Here is a 22,127-nt window from a genome sequence, read left to right as displayed (position 1 = left end):
GGATGTATTGACAGTCATTTTCCAACATTCCATTGACTCTGGATCAGTTCCTATCGAGTGGAGGGTAGCCAATGTAACCCCACTTTTTAAAAAAGGAGGGAGAGAGAAAACAGGGAATTATAGACCGGTAAGCCTGACATCGGTGGTGGGCAAGATGATGGAATCAATTATTAAGGATGTCATAGCAGTGCATTTGGAAAGAGGTGACATGATAGGTCCAAGTCAACATGGATTTGTGAAAGGGAAATCATGCTTGACAAATCTTCTAGAATTTTTTGAGAATGTTTCCAGTAGAGTGGAGAAGGGAGAACCAGTTGATGTGGTATATTTGGACTTTCAGAAGGCTTTCGACAAGGTCCCACACAAAAGATTAATGTGCAAAGTTAAAGCACATGGGATTGGGGGTAGTGTGCTGATGTGGATTGAGAATTGGTTGGCAGACAGGAAGCAAAGAGTAGGAGTAAACGGGTACTTTTCAGAATGGCAGGCGGTGACTAGTGGGGTACCGCAAGGTTCTGTGCTGGCCCCAGCTGTTTACACTGTACATTAATGATTTAGACGAGGGGATTAAATGTAGTATCTCCAAATTTGCGGATGACACTAAGTTAGGTGGCAGTGTGAGCTGCGAGGAGGATGCTATGAGGCTGCAGAGCGACTTGGATAGGTTAGGTGAGTGGGCAAATGCATGGCAGATGAAGTATAATGTGGATAAATGTGAGGTTATCCACTTTGGTGGTAAAAACAGAGAGACAGAATATTATCTGAATGGTGACAGATTAGGAAAAGGGGAGGTGCAACGAGACCTGGGTGTCATGGTACATCAGTCATTGAAGGTTGGCATGCAGGTACAGCAGGCGGTTAAGAAAACAAATGGCATGTTGGCCTTCATAGCGAGGGGATTTGAGTACAGGGGCTGGGAGGTGTTGCTACAGTTGTACAGGGCATTGGTGAGGCCACACCTGGAGTATTGTGTACAGTTTTGGTCTCCTAACCTGAGGAAGGACATTCTTGCTATTGAGGGAGTGCAGCGAAGGTTCACCAGACTGATTCCTGGGATGGCAGGACTGACCTATCAAGAAAGACTGGATCAACTGGGCTTGTATTCACTGGAGTTCAGAAGAATGAGAGGGGACCTCATAGAAACATTTAAAATTCTGACGGGTTTAGACAGGTTAGATGCAGGAAGAATGTTCCCAATGTTGGGGAAGTCCAGAACCAGGGGTCACAGTCTAAGGATAAGGGGTAAGCCATTTAGGACCGAGATGAGGAGGAACTTCTTCACCCAGAGAGTGGTGAACCTGTGGAATTCTCTACCACAGAAAGTTGTTGAGGCCAATTCACTAAATATATTCAAAAAAGAGTTAGATGTAGTCCTTACTACTAGGGGGATCAAGGGGTATGGCGAGAAAGCAGGAATGCGGTACTGAAGTTGCATGTTCAGCCATGAACTCATTGAATGACGGTGCAGGCTAGAAGGGCCGAATGGCCTGCTCCTGCACCTATTTTCTATGTTTCTATGTTTCTATGTTTCTATGTTTCTATGAGCTGAGATTCTTTCCCTGCATTTTTCTGTCACCAAAAGCATTTCTTCACTTTCAAAACGTTGTTTGCACCTCCTCCTCTTAACTGCTGCAACTCTAATCCCTGCTTTTTACACCCTGAGGCTTGACTTCTCAAGCCAGCTTTCCTGTTTTCACTTTCCTTATATGAATACTCATTCAAAATGCTGCTGCCAGCGTCCTTAGCCATTTTTCATCATCCCAGTTCTTCCCAAGCTCTACTGTACTTCTTTGAATCAATTTCAAAATCCTTACTCTTACCTTAAAATGTCATCATGTCCTCATCACACCCTCTTCAACTTCTGAAACCCCTTCAGCCCTATGACCCTACTTGTAATTTTTGCTCCTCCAACACTGGTCTATGCCTTGTTCCCTTCATGACCCAGGTGCTCTTTTGGCCACCATGCATGCATGCTGGAACTCCCTCCCAAGTTACTCTACCTTCCATTCTTTCAAAAGTTTTCTCGAAACTTTTCTTTGCACATAATTCCATTTCTGTCTGTTCTTTTATCTTGCTCTGTGAAATGTATGACATTTTTCTAATATAATTTGATAGGGTACACTATATGCAAAACTTTTATTGTATTATCATTCTATATCACTTCTGTAGCACTTTTATGTAATGTTTCTTGATCACTCGAACCTAATCAAATTAATTCTACAATATCTGCTAGAGTCACTGGGGCCGAAATTGCCCACCACTGGAAACGGGACGCTCCCACCCCATTTCTAGCATTTTCACCACCACGGTGGATGAGGTGGCCTCCTGAGCGAAATTCTGTTGGCGGACAGGAAGTTTCTCATAATGGGTGCAGATATGCAGTGGTAAGCACACTTGAGGGGTGGAAGTTGGGGATGGGCGGAGTGGCCACCGCCATCAGTCATCAGCGTAGCGCTGATGACATCATCACGGCACCACGTCACTATGGCTCTCCCCTTCACTTGAAGGGGAGAGCCTGCGCGATTTTTAAAGTTTGGTCCACTGGGCCACCAGGAAGGGTTTCGGCCAGGCCATGGCAGTCGGCCGACAAAAAAAAAATGGTGGCAGCGGCAGTGCGTCCTCCCCTTTAATGGGAGTCATACCGCCATTTCAGAAGCCACAGTGTCACTGCACCATCTGAAAAAAGCAGCTTTCGCCCGGCGTGAGGAAGATTTTCTCGGCGGAATTTCGGGAGGAACATCAGTGGTGCGCACTTTGATGACGCGTTTAGGATGGATCGGCAATAGCGGAGCGGTGGGGGGGGAGCGGATCACTGCAGAGTTACCGCAGGAGCGGAATTTTGATAATGGCAGCCATTACACGAAAGGTCGATGGCCATTGCAGTCCGCAGCGTTGCCGCCGATTTCTGGTGATAAAAGACCTTGAGGAAAGGGGCAATTTCGGCCCCACACGATTGACTCCCAACCCTGGTCTTGCCAGTCCTTCGATTTTCTCAACAGCTGCAGTGCACTAGGGAGAAGTACATTTAAAACAGTTGAAAAGTTGCACGTTAGAGCTTGTTCTTGTTCCCTATGATGCTTATCTTCAGGAAATTGAATGTCAAATGCCTATGCTTATAACTGTAAATTTTATCATGGCAATCATTTGGAGAAATCATGAACTAATCTCAGTAAAATGTCAAAACTAATACTAATTATGAAAAGTCACAGATTTTATGATGACCAAACTACCTTTACTTTGCTTTAGTTCTTTCAGTTTTTTTCTCCTTCACTCTTCTCTCTCTCTGTCATGACACAAGCACCTGCTTACTAAGAGGACTATATCTTGATAACGGGGAGTGAGAATGATTCCCCCTTCCCATGAAGAAGAAGAGAAGAATTCCTGGGAATTATTCCCCCTTCCAACCAACATAAAAGGTAATCCAAAAATATTCAATAGGCATATAAATAGGCATATAAAGGGTAGTAAGAAGGGGGGTGGGGTCAATTAGGGAGATCCACGCATGGAGGCAGAGGATATGGCTGAGGTAATAAATGAGTACTTTGCATCTGACTTCACCAAGGAAGAGGATGCTGCCATTGACATAGTGAAAGAGGAGATAGTAGAGCCACTTAATCGGATAAAAATTGATAAAGAGGCATTAGAAAGGCTGGCTGTACTTTAGTAGATAAATCACAAGGAGTGGATGGGATGTATCCTCGGATGCTGAGGGCGGAAATCGCGGAGGTACTGGCCATAATATTCCAATCCTTCACAGATACAGGGGTGGTGCCAGAGGACTGGAGAATTGCAAATGTTACACCATTGTTCAAAAAGGGGAGTAAAGATAAACCCAACAACAGGCCAGTTAGTTTAACCTCGGTAGTGGGGAAGCTTTTAGAAACAGTAATCAGGGACAAAATTAACAGTCACTTGGATAGGTGTGGATTAATTAAACAAAGCCAGCATGGAGTCGTTAAAGGCAAATCACGTTTAACCAAGTTGATCGAGTTTTTTGATGAGGTAACAGAGAGGGTTGATAAGGGTAATGCAGCTGATGTAGTGTACATGGATTTCCAAAAGGCGTTCGACAAAGTGCCTCGCCAACAAAATTGAAGCCCATGGATTAAAAGAGAGTGGAAGCATGAATACCAAATTGGCTAAGTGTAGTGGTGAACAGTTAGTTTTTTGGACTGGAGGAGGGTATACAGTGATGTTAATGACTTGGACGTGGGTGTACAGGGCACAATTTAAAAGTTTGCGGATGACACAAAACTTGTAAGTATAGTGAGCAGTGAGGAGGAGAGTGATAGACTTCAGGAAGATATAGGCAAGCTGGTGGAATGGGTGAACACGTGGCAGATGAAATTTAATGCAGAAAAGTTTGAAGTGATGCATTTTGGTAGAAAGAATGAGGAGAGGACATATAAACTAAATCCTAAAGGAGGTGCATGAACAGAGACCTGGGGGTATGTGTGCATATGTCATTGAAGGTGGCAGGGCAGGTTGAGAAAGCAGTTAAAAAGACTTACGGGATCCTGGGCTTCATAAATAGAGGTACAGAGTACAAAAATTTGGAAATTATGATGAACCTGTATAAAACATTGGTTCGGCCCCAACAGGAGTAATGTGTCCATTTCTGGGCACCAGACTTTAGGAAGGATGTGAAGGCCTAGAAACAGTGCAGAAAATATTTACGAGAATGATTCCAGGAATGAGGGACTTCAGTTACTTTGATAGACTGGAGAAGCTGGGGTTCTCCTTGGAGCTGAGAAGATTGAGAGGAGATTTGATAGAGGTGTTCAAAATCATGATGGGTCTGGATAGGGTGGATAGAGAGAAACTGTTCCCATTGGCAGAAGGGTCGCGAACCAGAGGGTATAGATGTAAGGTGATTGGCAAAAGAACCAAAGGCAACGCTAGAAAAAACAGCGAGTGGTTAAGATCTGGATTGCACTGCCTGAAAGGATGGTGGAGGCAGACTCTATTTTATCTTTCAAAGGGGCGTTGGATAAGTATCTGAAAGAAAAAAATGTGCAGGGCTACGGGTAATGGGCAGGGGAGTGGGACTAGCTGAGAGTCGGCATGAACCCGATGGGCCGAATGGTCTTCTTCCGTGCAGTAACCATTCTATGGGCCCAAGTTTCCACATGATTTGCGCCTGATTTTTAGGAGCAACTGGTGGAGAACGGACTATCTTAGAAATCGCAATTCTCCATATTTTTTTTTCTGCAGTTCTAGTCAGGTAGAACAGTTCTAGTTTAGAACAGAATTTTTTCTTCAAAAGGGGGCGTGTCCGGCCACTGACGCCTGATTTGAAAGGTTCTACAGTGAAAACGTACTCCAAACGAAAGTAGAATGGAGCAAGTGAAGATTTTTGTAGAACTGAAAAAACCTGTTCTACACATTAAAAAATCAGGCGCAGGTTACAAATTAGGCGTCCAGAACGAGGTGGGGGGGGAGGGGGGGGAAGGGAACTCATTAAATTCGACAATAAATCCTTATTTATACATCTACAAATATTATACAAATAAATCCAACCTGAATAAACATTTATAAGCAAAGAAAAGATTAAATAAACCATCTTCCTACCTGTGTGAAAGTGCTTCAGGCCAGGGAGAATTCTGCAGCCGTTCGTTGCCGCTGAGCGGGAGTGGGGGGGAGGAGAGAAAGCCGTTCGTGCTGCTGAGCGGGAGGGGGGGAGGGAGGAGAAAGCGGTTTGTTGTTGTGGAGGGGAGGGAGGGGAAGGAGACAGCTGTTTGTTGCCGCGGAGGGGAGGGAGGGGAAGGAGACAGTGAGAAAGATAGCCTCAGTGCTGATGTGCTGATGGCAATATGATTTTATTAAAAAATGTTCAAAAATTAAACAGCTACAAAGAACTACAAAAATGGGCGAGTGCCAATGTTTTTTTTCACACTGAGCATGCGCGAACGCTCCAACGCGCACGCGCAGCGTTGCCGGCAGGAAAAAAACTAATTTAAATAGTACCCGCCCCCTCCCACTTACAAAATCAGCGCGAGTGTAGGCTCCGCCCCCCTGGGCGCCGTGCCAAACAGACAAGGAGCTGCAAAGCGCTCGAGAATAGCGAGTTTTTTTTCTGGCGCCGTTTTAGGCGCGAAAAACGGGCGCCCAGCTCAGAGGGGCACCCGTTTTTTATCCTGTGAAACTTCTATGAATGCAGTTGACACTGCAGAGTTTTCTTATCACACACATATCTGTACTATGGTTAGAAGTGTTCCAGAGCTAGCTTTACTGTTCTTAATCTTCAAGGATCTGTTCTTGGGACCCTCCTCATCCTCATCTATATATTGCTCCTTGGCGATATCATTTAGAGACATGCCATTAGCTGTCTAGGCCCAATCGTTCGAATTTGCTTCCTAAATCCCTCCAACTCTCCAACTCCCTCTCCTCCTTTAAGGCCCTCCTTAAAACCCACTTCATTGACCAAGCTTTTGATCACTCCTAATATTTTCTTATTGTCTCAGCATCCATTTTTGTCTGTTTGTGGTCTGTGAAATGCCTTTTCTACATAAAAGGTGCTATATTAATGCAAGTTGTTGTTTATTCCATATGTTTTATATACCAGGTACATGTCCACTTTCCCTTGCAGATGGGTACTCCACTTTGTTAGGGAAACAATGAATATCATTTTTAATTGGAGAGGGTGTTGCAGGTGGCTGTCCTGCAATAGGTTGTCATGTACATGAGGTGCAGGGGCTGAGTCCTGATTGATCCTTACTGGTTGGGAAAGGGAGGCTCTGTGAAGGGAAACAAGCTCAGCAGGTTTCACTGAAGTGATCCATAAAAGGTTGGACACCGAGAACTACAATGATGGCTACTGCCATCAGACCTAAAAATTTGAAACCATCTATCACTGGGATCCACACCTGTTCCTGTAAAGGGGAGACTAGATCCTGGAATCGTGTAAACCAGTCCAAAAGGTGTAAAGAATTGGCTTTTGATGATTTCAAGTGTGGTTTAGAAATAGGTCATATAAGGGAAGAGTTGATGCAATTAAACAATTACAGAAAACGTTTGAAATAAGGAAACTTAATCATAATAGGTAAATTGTGAAAATAGTTTTGCAGACTACTGAAATGTTTTCAAAATAAGCAATGACATGGTGCTCTCCTACCTCGAGAGATATTGACGAGGGTGGCGGTGGGTTTCATTAGACAAAGCTCTCTTTCCCCAATCAGTTTGTGGGTTTGAGGAGTCAGATTTACTACCAACATCACAAAGTCCGACTCCTGAAGGAGATCATCAATCTTTGCACAGTAATGAGCCCCGACCAGTCTCTCCTCCTCCTCAGCCCTAAAGAGAGATCAGACAAGTGTTGTAATTAATATAAAAGAACTGAATTTTGAATACCTGCTGTATATTTTGGTTACTATAAATAATAGTTTGATAAAAAACGTTAACTAATTAAATAATCAAATAAATAAAAAAAGACTAGAGATGCTGGGCAGGCTATATGTTGGGACTGTAGTATGTGGGAGGTGTGGACAGTGAGACTGTCTCGGATTGCCAAATCTGCAGGAAATGTCTCTGCCTTCAGTCACTCTGGCTCAGAATCACTGAGCTGGAGTGTGAGTTAGAGACACTCCGAAACATAAGAGGGGAGGAATTTCTGGATAGGTTTAAGCAGAATAAAGTCACTCCCCAGAGGAAAGCATAGGTTCAGGCAAAGGAGGCTGTGACTGTTAGGGCGCTGGGTAGCAGGGACTTAGGAGAGGTTGAAAAGGAAGTCCCGCAGACACTGGTCCTGTCCAACAGGTACAATGAACTCGCTACCTGTGAGGACAAGGAGAAAGATTGCAGGGAAAAAAGCCACAATACAGACTAAGGCACTGTGGCTCAAAAAGCTGTCCGGTGGTGGGGGGGGGGTGGGAGTGGAAGAGAGGGGTGGAGAAAGAGCAGAGTACATATGTGATAGTGATAAGGGATTCTATAATTAGGGGGATAGACAGTGTCCTCTGCAGCCAAGAACAAGAATCCCGAAGGGTGTGTTGCCTACCCGATACCAGGGTAAGGGATATCTTGTGGCAGCTGGAGAGAAATTTGGAAAGGGAGGGGCTAAATCCAGTTACCATGGTCCATGTCAGAACAAACAAATTAGGTAGGAACAGGGAGGAGGTCCTGCTGAGGGAGTATAGGAGTTAGGAGCTAAATTAAAAAGCAGGACCTTGAGGGTAATAATCTGTGGATTATTGCCAGAGCCACATGCAAATTTACATAGAAAGTCAGGTCTAGAGAATTAACATGTGACTAAAGGAATGGTGTGGGAAAGAGGGGTTCCTTTTCATGGAACACTGACACCAGTACTGGGACAGAAAGGAGCTATGCTGTTGGGACGGGCTCCACCTGAACTGGGATGGGACCAGTGTGCTAACGGAAAGGGTTTAAACTAGTAAGATGGGTGGGTGGGAGGGAGGTGGGGGGGTGATCTGATGGTTTGCATCCTAGGGTCTTAAGAGAAGTAGCGGCAGGGATTGTGGATGCATTGGTTGTAATTTACCAAAATTCTCTGGATTCTGGGGAGGTCCCAGCAGATTGGAAAACTGCAAATGTGACGTCCCTATTTAAAAAAGGACGCAGACAAAAGGCAGGAAGCTATAGACCAGTTAGCCTGACATCTATGGTGGGAAAATGTTGGAGTCCATTATTAAAGAAGCAGTAGCAGAACATTTGGAAAAGCAAAATTCGGTCAGGCAGAGTCAGCATGGATTTATGAAGGCTAAGTCATGTTTGACAAATTTGTTGGAGTTATTTGAGGATGTAATGAACAGGGTGGATAAAGGGGAACCAATGGATGTGGTCTATTTGGACTTCCAGAAGGCATTTGACAAGGTGCCACATAAAAGTTCACGGGGTTGGTGGTAATATATTAGCATGGATAGAGAATTGGCTAACTAACAGAACAGAGAGTCAGGATAAATGGTTCATTCTCTGATTGGCAACCAGTAATTAGTGGGGTGCCGCAGGGGTCAGTGCTGGGACCCCAACTATTTACAATCTATATTAACGACTTGGAAAAAGGGTCTGAGTGTAACGTAGCCAAATTTGCTGATGATACAAAGATGGGAGGAAAAGCAATATGTGAGGAGGACACAAAAAATATGCAAAAGGACATAGACAGGCTAAGTGAGTGGGAAAAAATTTGGCAGCTGGAGTATACTGTTGGAAAGTACGAGGTCATGCACTTCGGCAGAAAAAAATCAAAGAGCAAGTTATTATTTAAATTGAGAAAGATTGCAAAGTGCTGCAGTACAGCGGGACCTGGGGTACTTGTATATGAAACACAAAAGGATAGTACAGCAAGCGATCAGGAAGGTCAATGGAATCTTGGCCTTTATTGCAAAGGGAATGGAGTATAAAAGCAGGGAAGTCTTGCTATAGCTATACATGGTATTGGTGAGGCCACACCTGGAATACTGCATGCAGTTTTGGTTTCCATATTTACAAAAGGATATACTTGCTTTGGAGACAGTTCAGAGAAGGTTGATTCCAGAGATGAGGGGGTTGACTTATGAGGAAAGGTTGAGTAGATTGTGCCTCTAAGCATTGGAATTCAGAAGAATGAGAGGTGATCTTATCGAAACATATAAGATTATGAGGGGGCTTGACAAGGTGGATGCAGAGAGGATGTTTCCACTATTGGGGGAGACTAGAACTAGAGGGCATGATCTTAGCATAAGGGGCCGCCCATTTAAAACAGAGATGAGGAGAAATTTCTTCTCTCAGAGGGTTGTAAATCTGTGAAATTCGCTGCATCAGAGAGCTGTGGAAGCTGGGACATTGAATAAATTTAAGACAGAAATAGACAGTTTCTTAAACGATAAAGGGATAAGGGGTTATGGGGAGCGGGCAGGGAGGTGGACCTGAGTCCATGATCAGCTCAGCCATGATCTTATTGAATGGCGGAGCAGGCGCGAGGGGCCGTATGGCCTGCTCCTGCTCCTATTTCTTATGTTCTTAAATGAAATCAGCCTAAATATAAACAAAACAGGAAAGAAGAGCATAGGAAAGAGTAAAGTAAGGGGGAACATTGATGGCCAGGGAATAAATAGAGTTATAGAACAAGTGTGTAAAAAGATGGTTAAAAATAAAGTGAGAGGACTGCTATTAAAAATGAGTGAATCTGTCTATACAGCAATGCACACAGTGCCTGTAATAAAACAGGGAATCTGGAGGCAATCATGCATTGTGAGGAACCAGACATAGTAGGGATTAGCTACAGAAAAATCAGGACTGTGAATTAAACATTGCAGGGTATATAATATATTTAGAAAAGATGGAGGGGGGAAAAGGGGAGGTGGAGTACCGTTCTTATTAGGGATAACATAATGGCAGTAGAAAAATGTGACGCAGCTATCAGCAAAACCGAAATAGAATCCATGTGGACAGAGATAAAAGTTAATAAAAGATCAACCACCCAATAGTGGAAGGGAGGTAAAGAGACAAATATGTGAACAAATTAGGGAAGAGTAAAAAACATAGAATAATAATCATGGGGGATTCCAACTATCCGTACATTAATTGGACAGAAGGGGTAGGAAAAGGGGATAAGGGATTGGAGTTCCGACAGTGTGTACAGGACTCCTTTCTACCCAATATCTAAAAAGCCCAACATGGGAGGATTCACTATTGGATCTAGTAATGGGGAATGAACCAGAGCAGATAAGAGAAGGAATAGTAGGGAAGCATCTAGGCATTAGTGACCATAATATAATACGTTTTAAGATAATAATTGAGAAATACCCAAGTACAACACAGACCAGGGTAATAGATTGGAGAAATGCTCATTTTGAGGGGCTGAGAATAGAACTTGGGAAAATGAAATGGACAACAATATTGGCAAACAGTGACATAGAACAGCAATGAAAAACATTTAAAACAGTGTTCAACAGAGTCCAGGAAAAATATAGTATGCTAAAAAACAAGAACAAGATAAAAACTAATGAGACACTGTGGATGAATAAAGCCATAAGAGAAAAGTTGAGGGTAAGGAAAGATACATTACATTAAGTACATGGACAGTAGGCGAGAGCATGATAAGGAAGAATATGAAGAGATTGGGAGAGTAGTCAAAAATAATTCGGAAGGCAAAGAGGAATTATGAAATTAAATTATCAAGGAACATAAAACAAAATAGTAAAATATTTTAAAGGCCAGGATGGGAATTGGGCCACTGAGGGATGGACAGGATAATACCATAGGCAACGATAGAGAGATGGCAGAGAAATTAAATAATTAGTTTGCTTCAGTATTTACCAGGGAGATAGAACAGGTGGAGATGACATCAGATGATGAGATTAGTAATAAGATAAGTACATTTGAAATAAAATGAGGCGATATATTAGATAAACTAATAAAACTCAAAAGAAGATAAAACCCCTAGTCCGGACGGATTATATCTGCCCATTTTAAAAGAATCTAGGGAAGAGATAACAGAGGCATTACTACACATATTTAGTAATTTGTTAGAAAACGGTGTTGTGCCACAGGACTGGCGGATAGCTAGTGTAATACCTATGTTTAAGAAGGGAGATAGAACATGTCCAGGGAACTATAGACCAGTCAGCTTAACATCGGTGATAGAAAAAATAATGGAATCCCTACTAAAAGAAGAAAATGGAAGAACATCTAGAAACAAAAAATATAATAACAGTCAACATAGATTTCAAAAGGGAAAGTCTTGTTTGACCAACCTAACTGAATTTTTTGAAGAGGTATCAGAGAGAGTAGACAAGACTAATGCAGTAGATGCAATTTATTTAGATTTTCAAAAGGCCTTCAATAAGGTACCACATAATAGACTAATGAATAAGGTCAGGAAATGTAGAGTCAGGGGACAAGTAACAGAATGGATAGCTAGCTGGCTTCAAGGCAGAAAGCAGAGAGCAGGGGTACGTGTTCCACAAGGATCAGTACTGGGACCACTGTTGTTCACTATTTATATTAACGATTTAGACTTTGGAATCAAAAACACAATTTCTAAATTTCCAGATAAAACCAAATTGTAAGGCAGGGTTAGTCAATACTGATAAGAACTGCAACAACTTACAAGAAGACATGAATAAACTTGCAGAATAGGCATATATTTGGCAAATGAAATTCAACACGATAAATGTGAGGTATTTGGTAAGAAAAATAAGTAGGTGACATATTACTTGCAAAATAAGAATATATATGGGGTAGAGGAGCAAAGGGATCTCGGAGTACAATTACACAAATCACAAAGTCTTGACGCAGGTTAAAAAAAGCAAACCAATGAGGTTTTATTTCTAGAAGGATAGAATTGAAAAGTAGTGAAGTTATGCTAAACTTGTATCAAACCTTGGTTAGACCACACTTGGAGTACTCTGTACAATTCTAGTCACCATATTATAAAAAGGATATCGAGGCACTGGAAGTTGCAGAGAAGGTTTAGAAGAATCATACCAGTAATGTGAGGGTATACCTATCAGGAAAGGATGAATAGACTGGGTCTCTTTTCTCTTGACCTAATAGGTCTTTAAAATCATGAAAGGTTTTGATAGAGTAGATACAGAGAGTTTCCACTTGTGGGGAAGAACAAAACTAGAGGCCATCGATATAAGATAATCATCAAGAAATCAAATAGGGAATTCAGAAGAAACTTCTTTACCCAGGGATTGGTGAGAATGTGGAACTCACTATCACAGGGAGTGGCTGAAGCGAATATTATAGATGCATTTAAAGGGCGGTGAGATAAGCATATGATGGAGAAGTGAATAGAGGGTTATGCTGATAGAGTTAGATGAGGAAGGACGAGAGGAGGCTCGATTGGAGTATGGACTGGTTCAGCCGAACGGCCTGCTTCTGTGCTGTATATCCGCTCGCCTAGGGCGCTGAAGAGGATTGCTCAAAGTGCTGTCCTACAGGGGTTGAGTGCTGGTCACAAATCAACTAGTGGTCACTATGCTGTGATGCAAGTTGGTCAATTTCCCTCCTCCTTAGTTTGTCGCCAAAATACAGAAGTTTATTGACTTCTCTGGGACAAAAGGAAGCATTGGGTCTCTGCTGCAGTTCTAAATCTCTCGCTTAGAGAGGGTGGTCAGGCACTGGTGTGTGTGCGTACCCAGGCTGTGACTTTCCGTCTTCAGACCCTGCAGAGACACCTGTACGTTGAGGAACATCCCAGATGGTGTGGACTGGCGACATATTTCTTCCGCCAGCTCAATTACGACACGCAGCTCCTGTTTATAAAACTGGGGTGTAGCATGCCTCATTGCAGGAGCTGCCTGTCTTTTACCAGGAACTGATCTTGAACATGGTTACCTCCAGCCGGTGTTATCCTCTGTCAGGAGTGGCAGCTATCCTCCGGGAGCCGATGCTCAGGAATCCATACCTCCAAAATCGTGGTTTCAGGTGGCCGGTGGAGGGGAGGGCCCTGGCTGGCAAGATGACCAGAGTCAGGGACATACCGGATGGTAGAGGAGCAAGCTGGATGTCGCCACTGGAGTTGGCATAGCGCATGTTCTGGTATGGCATCTGGTTCGCGCCCAAAGCCATCGAGATGCGAAAGGAGGCACTCGGCCCTGACTCCACTTGGTGTGTTGAGGAGGCTCAAACGTGTGGAGCGATCCCATCCAAGCTGAGCCCTGCTCGGATGGAATTTCTCATCAGCGCCAGGCCCAAAACCTCCCTCGGAAGCTGGTGTCTCACAGCTTGAGCCCTCTCTCGGTGATCCCTTGTATGTCTTTCCACTCTGTATGGAGGGTTTTCCTGTACGGGTTGCTCTTGCACACTCTCCACTTTGTCTTCCTCATCTGCCATCCGGACCATCTTGCCATCTGGAGGACGCGGGGGGTCCGCACTGGAGGGCTCTCTACATGGGAGTCCTCACCTTTTCTATTAGGGACTTGGCGTGGGAGGTATGGAACAGAGCAGTCCCGCGCCACAAATTTTAAAGTTGGTTCACGGACTCCCAGGCTGTCTGCAATTTCTGTGGCCTGGAGGAGTCCGTATTCCATGTATACACAGAGTGCGAGAGGTTGCAGCCCCTCTTCAAATTTTTGAAGCGGCTGCTCCTCAATTTGGTTGCACTTCAGTCCCACGCTCCTGATCCTTGGGCACCCGGTGCAGGGGAGAGTGGGCAGATCGGAGGACCTCCTTGTTGGACTGCTCCTGGTGGCTATTAACAGTTAACAGTTCCAGGCTATGGACGGTCAAGGGGCTCATTCGGCCTGACTGCCTGCCTCTCTTCTGCGGATATGTTCGCACCTGAGTGTCCATAGAGAGGGAGCACACGGTGTCCGCCAGTACGCTTAAGACTTTCCGCGACCAGTGGGCACCGGAAGGACTGGAGTGCCCCGGAAACAAAATTCTGATTTGATTTGTTAAATTTCATTTAAATTTGGTTTAATTTAGTTTATTGTTTGTGCCCCTTCAAAAGGGGGCACTTGCTTTCTTTTAATGGTGCTGGCACCAGCCATCAATCACTGAAATCAACTGTAAGCAAGTAAAGACTGGGCTCTAGCACCAGAAACAATAACCATGCTGGATTGTTGTAGAAACTCAAAAGGCCAACAAATGTCCTTCAGGGAAGGGAAACTGCCGTTCTTGCCAAGTGTGGTTTACATGTGACACAATGCCTTCAGAAGTGGCCTAGCAAGCCACTCAAACAATTGCTACTCTCGGGGGGAATTAGGGAAGGACAGTCAATGTGGTCTTGTCAGCGTTGTCCACTTCCTGTGATGACATTGCAAACAAATCACAAAGGTATCGATTTTTACGGTGGGGGGAGGGCAGGAAGATTGTGCTCAAGCCAGGTAGTGGGTGGCACAACCGGCCAGATCGGAGGCCCTGACAATCTTAATGGCAGGGTTTCATTTAAATATAACTTCCCTGACTCGTACCCAACACTCGGGCAGATTCATTACCTGGCCGGTGGATGGAAGCAGGAATTTGGCTGAAGGAGGCCGTGGCTGGGAACCTGTGTGAACAGTCTCCAGCAATCAGTGGTCTGGACAGTCCCTTAACATCGGGATGGCTGGGGATTCCTTCTTTGTGATCAGTGGGATGTCAGGGCTGAAAGTTTCCTGAAGATTGGGGGGATGCCATGGCTATGGAGGCCCATGGGTTCCTTGAGGGGCTTGGGAACATCAGCAGTCTATGACTTTTGAATCTTACATTGGCCCCCAACTGCTATTAGCGTGAGCCTAATCCAGGGCCTGAATCAGCACCGTAATTATTATGGCAGTAGGGAACGCGGCAAGTTGCAGGTGGGACCTTGATTTTTAAGGTTGTAACTCCTCGTCCAACTCTGTCCTGTCCATTATGCCATGTGTACCTCAATACACTCTGTTATCACAATATGTCTATGTGTACCTCAATACATAGTTACAAAAGCTCCTTTCATGGAACCTCTTGCAAATCCTACCTCCTGTTCCTGTTGTGATATAGAATTTTCATATCAAATCCTTTGGCTCTTTGAGCAATTTTGTATCCAATCCGCCCCATTCCAATGATTCCAAGAGTGGCCCCAGTCACTTCTACTCCATACCAGTTAAAAGGATAACTTTTAGTATCTGGAGAAGTTGCAATCTTTTGACCTAAAATTTAAAAAGCAAACCATCAAGAATGCCTCAGACTACCGTAGAGCACTTACCGAGTTGAATACCAATGAACATTTTTTTTGAAAAGCTGGAAAAAGGTGAAAACTGGTCAATGTTATGCAAAAATCATCCTAGTGTAGAAATGAAAAGGCAAACATTCTGTAACCCCTGCTGCAATACTGATTTCACATGAAGGTCAGCAATGTATCACCCCTGATCTGTGAGCCTGTGAATATGATGCCCTTTGGGTTTAGTTAACTATTATACATGCAACAATTAACTTGACAAACGTAACACATATCTTCAGCACCATAGCACCTCCTCCAAACAGTAAGTTAGCACTGTGTGAAAACGAAGCAAAACATGTGCACTACACGGATATTACTGTTCTGTAACCCTTGTGGAGGTGTTAAATGAAACACCAACAGTAATTTCCAGGGTTATGTGTAAAGGAATTAGACTTTCCTTTTATATGCCAAATAATATAAAGGCCTACTGCACAGATAAAGTACCATATCCACAAGATAAATAAACTGGTTTTGTGACATAAAATGTTCCCATACAGTAAGAAGTGCAACCACTGACCAAATTGCCCCTTTAAATGAATCAAGCCAATGATACTGAATCAAACTTTGAGGACAGTAGATACAGATATAATTTTTGAACACTGTTTGGGAGTTACTAATTTTAATCCGATAAGTAATCCAACATTTTCATGCTTTGTGCATTTTTTTTTTTACAAGTAACATTTGTCTGTCATCACTGTGATTTATAACTTAATTATGCAAATTATTAATAATAATAACTTTTATTTATATAGCGCCCTTAGAGTAGTAAAATGTCCCAAAGCGCTTCACAGCAGTGAAACAAGACAAAACAGATAAATTTGACACCAAGCCACAAAAGAAGAAATTAAGGCAGAAGCTTGGTTAAAGAGGTAAGTTTTAAGGAGCGTCTTAAAGGAGAAAAGGAGAGAGGCAGCGAGGTTTACGGAGGGAGTTCCAGAGCTTAGGCCCAAACAGCTGAAGACACGGCCACCGATGGTTGAGCAGTTATAATGAGGGATGTTCAAGGGGGCATAATTTGAGGAGCGCAGACATTTTGTTGGGTTGTGAGGCTGAAAAAGATTACAGAGATAGGGAGGGGCAAGGCCATGGAGTGATTTGTAAAGAAGGATGAAAATTTTGAAATCGAGTTGTTTAACCGGGGTAGCACTGTAGCACAGGGGTATTGGATGATCATGACTTGGTGCGAGTTAGGACACGGGCTGCTGAGTTTTGGATGACCTCAAGTTTACATAGTGTAGAATGTGGGAAGCTAGCCAGGAGTGAGTTGGAGTAGTCAAGTCTAGAGGTAACAAAGGCATGAATGAGGGTTTCAGCATCAGAAGAGCTGAGGCAGGGGCAGAGGCGGGAAATGTTACGGAGGTGGAAAAAGGCAGTTTTAGTTATGCCGCGGATATGTGGCTGGAAACTCATTTCAGGGTCAAATATGACACAGTCTTGTTCACCCTCAGATAGATGCTATGGAGAAGGATGGAGTCAGCGGTTAGGGAATGCAGATTGTGGCTGGGGCCAAAGATATTGGCTTCGGTCTTCCCAATAGTTAATTGGAGAAAATTTCTGCTTATCCAGTACTGGATGTCGGACAAGCAATCTGACAATTTACATACCAAGCAGGGATCGAGAGAAGTGGTGGAGAGGTAGAGCTGGGTGTGTTGGAGGAGGATGGTGTGGTCAACTGTGTCAAAGGCTGTAGACAGGTCCAGAAGGACGAGGAGGGATAATTTACCTTTGTCATAGTCACAAAGAATGTCATTTGTGACTTTGATGAGAGTTGTTTCAGTACTGTGGCAGGGGCGAAAACCAGATTGAAGGGATTCAAGCATTGAATTCAGGGAAAGATGGTCACAGGTTTGGGAGGCGACAACACGTTCAAGGAAAGTGAGGTTGGAGATAGGGAGATAGCTAGCAAGTGAAGTGGGGTCAAGGGTTGTTTTTTTGAGGAGAGGGATGATGACAGCAGATTTGAAGGAGAGGGGAACAATACCCGAGGAGAGAGAACCGTTAACAATGTCAGCTAACATGGGAATCAAAAAAGGAAGTTGGGTGGTGTTGGGGAAGCTAAAAATATATAGGGCTAAAGCTAAAAGTAAGCTAACGATATATTTGGTTAAACTCAACATATTCTAGTTTAACAATATAGTGCTAAACCACATTTAATTGTACTAGCATGGCAGAAGCAGAATGCCTGTGCACAGGATGTCACAACTCAAGATAAGGGGGGACAGCGGTCTTCACGATGGTGTAAGGAACCAGCTGCTCAACCCGTGACAGTGATATGATGGGCTCCCCAGCTCCAACGACACCACCTAGCTTTTACACTCCAAACTTATTTTTGCACAGTCAACCAGAACGTGCCATATATGCTACAGGAAATGCACAATATAATCTCTATAAGAATGATGCTCCAACTGTATTTGATATACGGTGGAGGCAGACAGCCATACCACTCCCCTGCTAACTTGTAATAAAGGTCGGTTCGATTGGACTCAACATCTGACTCTGAGTGGTGATTCCCCACAACAGGTGGTCAGCAGTTTAGTGGGAATAGGGTCAAGGGAGCAGGAAGTGGGTCTCATGGACAAGAATTATAAAAGAATCTATGCAGTGTTGAGTTTCACAATTTAAGAGCAAATCCTGTATGAAAAGCTGAAAGCATTGACTCTGAGAGGATGAAGGGGTACAATTATGAAGAGAGACTTTCAAAGTTTTTTTTTTAACCAGACTTGATAGAGGCCTTCAAAGATTAAAAAAGGTTGTGATAAGGTAAACAGTGCTAGTTATTTCCATTGGTTGGGGATACGGTTAAAAGAGGAACTTAAGATAACCCCAAAAAGAATTAAAGGACTGGTTGAATTACACAGAGGATAGTTAAAATGTAGAATTCTCTGTCACATAACATTGATGATGTAGTATCTATAAGTTCTTTTTAAAACAACGAATTAATTTTTAATAAGGACTTTGGAAGAGCAGGAGAATCGGATTAGGCTAGGTAAATAGCCTGTTTCTGTGTTGTAACATTCTATGATTCCAACCTGTATGTTTTGTACTTATTAAAAGATGCCCTACTCCTTGGTATTAAACCAGTTATAGTTTCCCAAAGCCAGCTATTGTCCATTTTGCACAAATAAGTTTACATTTTCAATCCTCATCTTACCTTCCACTATATTCCTGGCAGATGCCAATAGTAAAGCCATGCCCATGTCAGCAGTAGCATTGTCCACCACGTGAGGAGTGTTGGCCACTTTCACGCCAAAACTGGAGATCAACGGTAGGTCAAGATGATCCACACCAACTCCACTGTTTACAATAGCCTTCAGCTGAGGTAGAGATTTTAGTAGCTTTTCATCTATTTTGGGAGAATGCTCCCAGATAAAAATGATCTGGATTTTATCAGCAAACTGCTCTTTGTTTTTCAGGAATTCTTCAAAGTAGATGATGTTGAAATGTTTCTTGATGATTTCTGCATACCTTTCTGGGATACCCAAGGTTTCATTAAGTTCAGAGGCTAAAACGTGAACACAATCACTCATTGTCTGGGGAGGGGGGGGGGGGGGCGGGAGGGGAGAGGGGAAGAAAGACAGTGTTATTCTGTAAATTATTTGTATGTTATGTTGCTAGATTTTCTTCTCCTCCTTTCCCCATACTTCACATGCATCAAGCACCGCCACCAGGCAGAGGGCTAAACAGGCTTCACCCACCCATCATCTGCTGCTTTGTGACCAATCTTATTATGTATTTAACCCCTTGTAACTGTATTACACTACCACCAGAGGGCCTACCTGTTGGAGTCCCAAGGGATCCCAGCATCCCTTGGGAGCACGGTATATAAGCAGGTCACCTACGAGGTACCTGCACTCTGGAGTCTTATTAAAGATACTTGCTCATTGTACACAGTACTCAGTTTCATCCTTTATTTTGAGTGTACCAAATCTGCTGGAGGTTTGACTCATGAGATGGAAATCAGCCAAGGGCAGATTCTTTGTGATGAAACAAATCTTTTCCATGATGTACTGCTCAGCTGGCACCTGCCATTTAACTAACTAAACCTGCAAAGTAAAACTTTTTTTACTGTCCCTTTTATTTTACCTTTTATTTTGCATTTTGGTTACTTTATTTCTATTTATGTTTGGTGTACTTATTATTTTCTGCTTTTTAACTCTATACAAAGTAAGGGAAGAAAGGAGATAAAGATGCACAAACCCAGGAGGGAGATGTTGATACAGTTGAAATAGGGAGTAATACAGATTGCTACTAGAATAAAGAGGTGATTGTAGGATGCAGAGATGAGAACTAAAACTGAATATAGAGTTATACAAATTGAACCAGGATTGTGTAGATGCTGTAGGCCTCGGTGACATCTATATTCAGACAAGTGTATTGGACACTTTGGTAGTGTAGTGGTTATATTAATAGACAAGTAATCCACTGGCCTGGACTAACAATCTAAAGAAAGTGAGTTCAAATTCCACAATAGTTTGGAAAAAGAGAAGACTGAGAGGTGACCTGTTCGAGGAATTTAAAATTATGAAGGGGTTTGATGGGGTAAATATTGAGGAGATGTTTCCACTTGTGTGGGAGCCAAAACTAAGAGCTATAAATATAAGATATACACTAATAAATGTAATAAGAAATTCAGGAGAAACTACTTTACTCAGAGTGGTCAGAATGTGGAACATGCTACCACATGGAGTGGTTGAGGCAAATATCACAGATGCATTTAAGGGGAAGCGAGATAAGTACACGAGGGAGAAAGGAATAGAAGGATTTGCTGATGGGGTGAGATGAGGTAAATTGGGAGAAGGCTCGTGTGCAGCATAAACACCAGCATAGACCTGTTGGGCTGAATTGCCTGTTTCTGTGGTGTAAAATTCTATATCATGTAATGGCAATTTGAATTAAATTTTTTTAAATCTGGAAATAAAAATAAGTGTCGGTAAAAATCACCATGAAACTATCGGATTGTCAAAAAATCCAACTTGTTCACTAATGTCTTTTGGGGAAGGAGACCTGCAGCCATTATCCCTTCTGGCCTATAAGTGACTCCAGTCCCACATCAATGTGGTTGACTTTGAAGTGGTCGAGTAAGCCACTCAGTTGTACCATGGTCTGCAACGGTTCAAGAAGGCCCACCACCAACTTCTAGGGGCATCTATGGATCGGCAATAAATGCTGGCCTTGCCAGTGACATCCACTTCCCAAAAATGAATTTTAAAAAGCCACAGGAAAGGCAGGCAGAGGTCAGATTAAAGGGTAATACAGGGAGAACATTAATAAGAGATAAACTAGGAGAAATGTAATGGAGAGATCAGACAGATCAGGCTTGATGTGACATGCAGTAAGGAATCAGTCCATTGCGTAACAGATACAAAAAGATATACCACTCCTAAAGATGAGATGGCCAGTAATGTATTACCATTGTTTAAACATTGGTTGTAAGTAAGTTTTAAACATTTTGTAACAACCTAGATTCAGGCTGCATTTACACTAAAACTGCACCATTTGTGGGAAGCCTCTTGTTGACACTGTAGTTGGAATGTGAAAGCACCCTAAGTATTCAAGCAGGAAAGTTATTCCATCCATCTCCAGCAACAGGTTTGGATCAGGTGATAAGAGAATGTAAAATTGCCTATTACACTCTGTAGAATTGGATCTAGTTCACCAATAGGCAGAAGTTATTAAAATCAAACCATCCTGCTCCCGCCCCCCCGCCCCTGCATACCAGAATGCTTTATCACTTTACAGCTCCTCAGTGTCTACATTCCTTGCTCCATTCCTGTCCCTCTGTCCTCACCTTAATGCGAGTCTTGTGCCATTTATCCTTTCAGATAACCAGGCAGAAGTTGTGCAGCCGGCAACTGAGCCCCCACCCCCCCGCCAAACAGATTCTGTAGGGAGAGGAAGAAGAGCAGGAAGAGGAGTCGGAGTCGAGCACTGTGTCATTGCTTCTCTCACCCGCACTCACCAGCTCAGAGACTGGCACTATGCGTTCCTTAGAGGTTAGTTTAGTAGAGAGGTCTGCACTGGGTGATGCACCAGGGCCTAGCGGGCTGCAGGAAGGCCAAGGGGAAAGGGAACCTCTGGAGCCATCTCCTCGGAGGGCGAGTTCGCGCACGAGTTCTGCTCCACAGGATTCAGAGGAGGATTTCGATGGGGAGGTGCACTCTGGCATCATAGGTGCAATAACAAAGGTGCCCGAGAGTCTATCGGCAGTGATAAGGAGCATGGAGGAGTCCGCCTCCAGCATTGCAGAGAGCTCTGCGCACACCATGGAGCTCATCATTGCCAGTCTGTAGACAATGGTTGACTCCCAGAGAGACCGTGCGGATCCAGACTTCATGGCGCGAGTCATGGGCAACGTGGCAGCTTCCATTGCAGCACAGTCGGAAGCCACTCAATGTCTCAGTGCTGTAATGCAGACAATGGAAGGTAGCATGGAAGCTTAGACTGTTCTCATGCAGTCTCAGGTTGAGGCCATGCAACGTGTTGGTGCTGTCATGCAGTC

At 43.5% G+C, this 22,127-nt stretch overlaps 1 protein-coding gene across 1 annotated transcript in view; it reads right to left on the bottom strand.

Moving 5' to 3' along the window:
- LOC139263808 (probable 2-ketogluconate reductase) overlaps positions 1-22,127 on the bottom strand; it is a 44,104-nt gene that overhangs the window by 5,491 nt on the left and 16,486 nt on the right. Inside the window, exons 2-4 of the mRNA XM_070879861.1 lie at positions 18,780-19,158; positions 15,386-15,557; positions 7,115-7,293 (exon numbers count right to left, since the gene is read on the bottom strand). Coding sequence (XP_070735962.1) covers positions 7,115-7,293; positions 15,386-15,557; positions 18,780-19,155 — 727 coding nt within the window. The 5' untranslated portion in view covers positions 19,156-19,158. The remainder of the gene's footprint in view (positions 1-7,114; positions 7,294-15,385; positions 15,558-18,779; positions 19,159-22,127) is intronic.

Source organism: Pristiophorus japonicus, chromosome 5, assembly GCF_044704955.1.
Source record: "Pristiophorus japonicus isolate sPriJap1 chromosome 5, sPriJap1.hap1, whole genome shotgun sequence".
In the NCBI taxonomy this organism is placed as follows: Eukaryota; Metazoa; Chordata; class Chondrichthyes; family Pristiophoridae; genus Pristiophorus; species Pristiophorus japonicus.
Note: the sequence above shows the minus strand (reverse complement) of the source record. Positions and strands in the feature narration are given on the sequence as shown.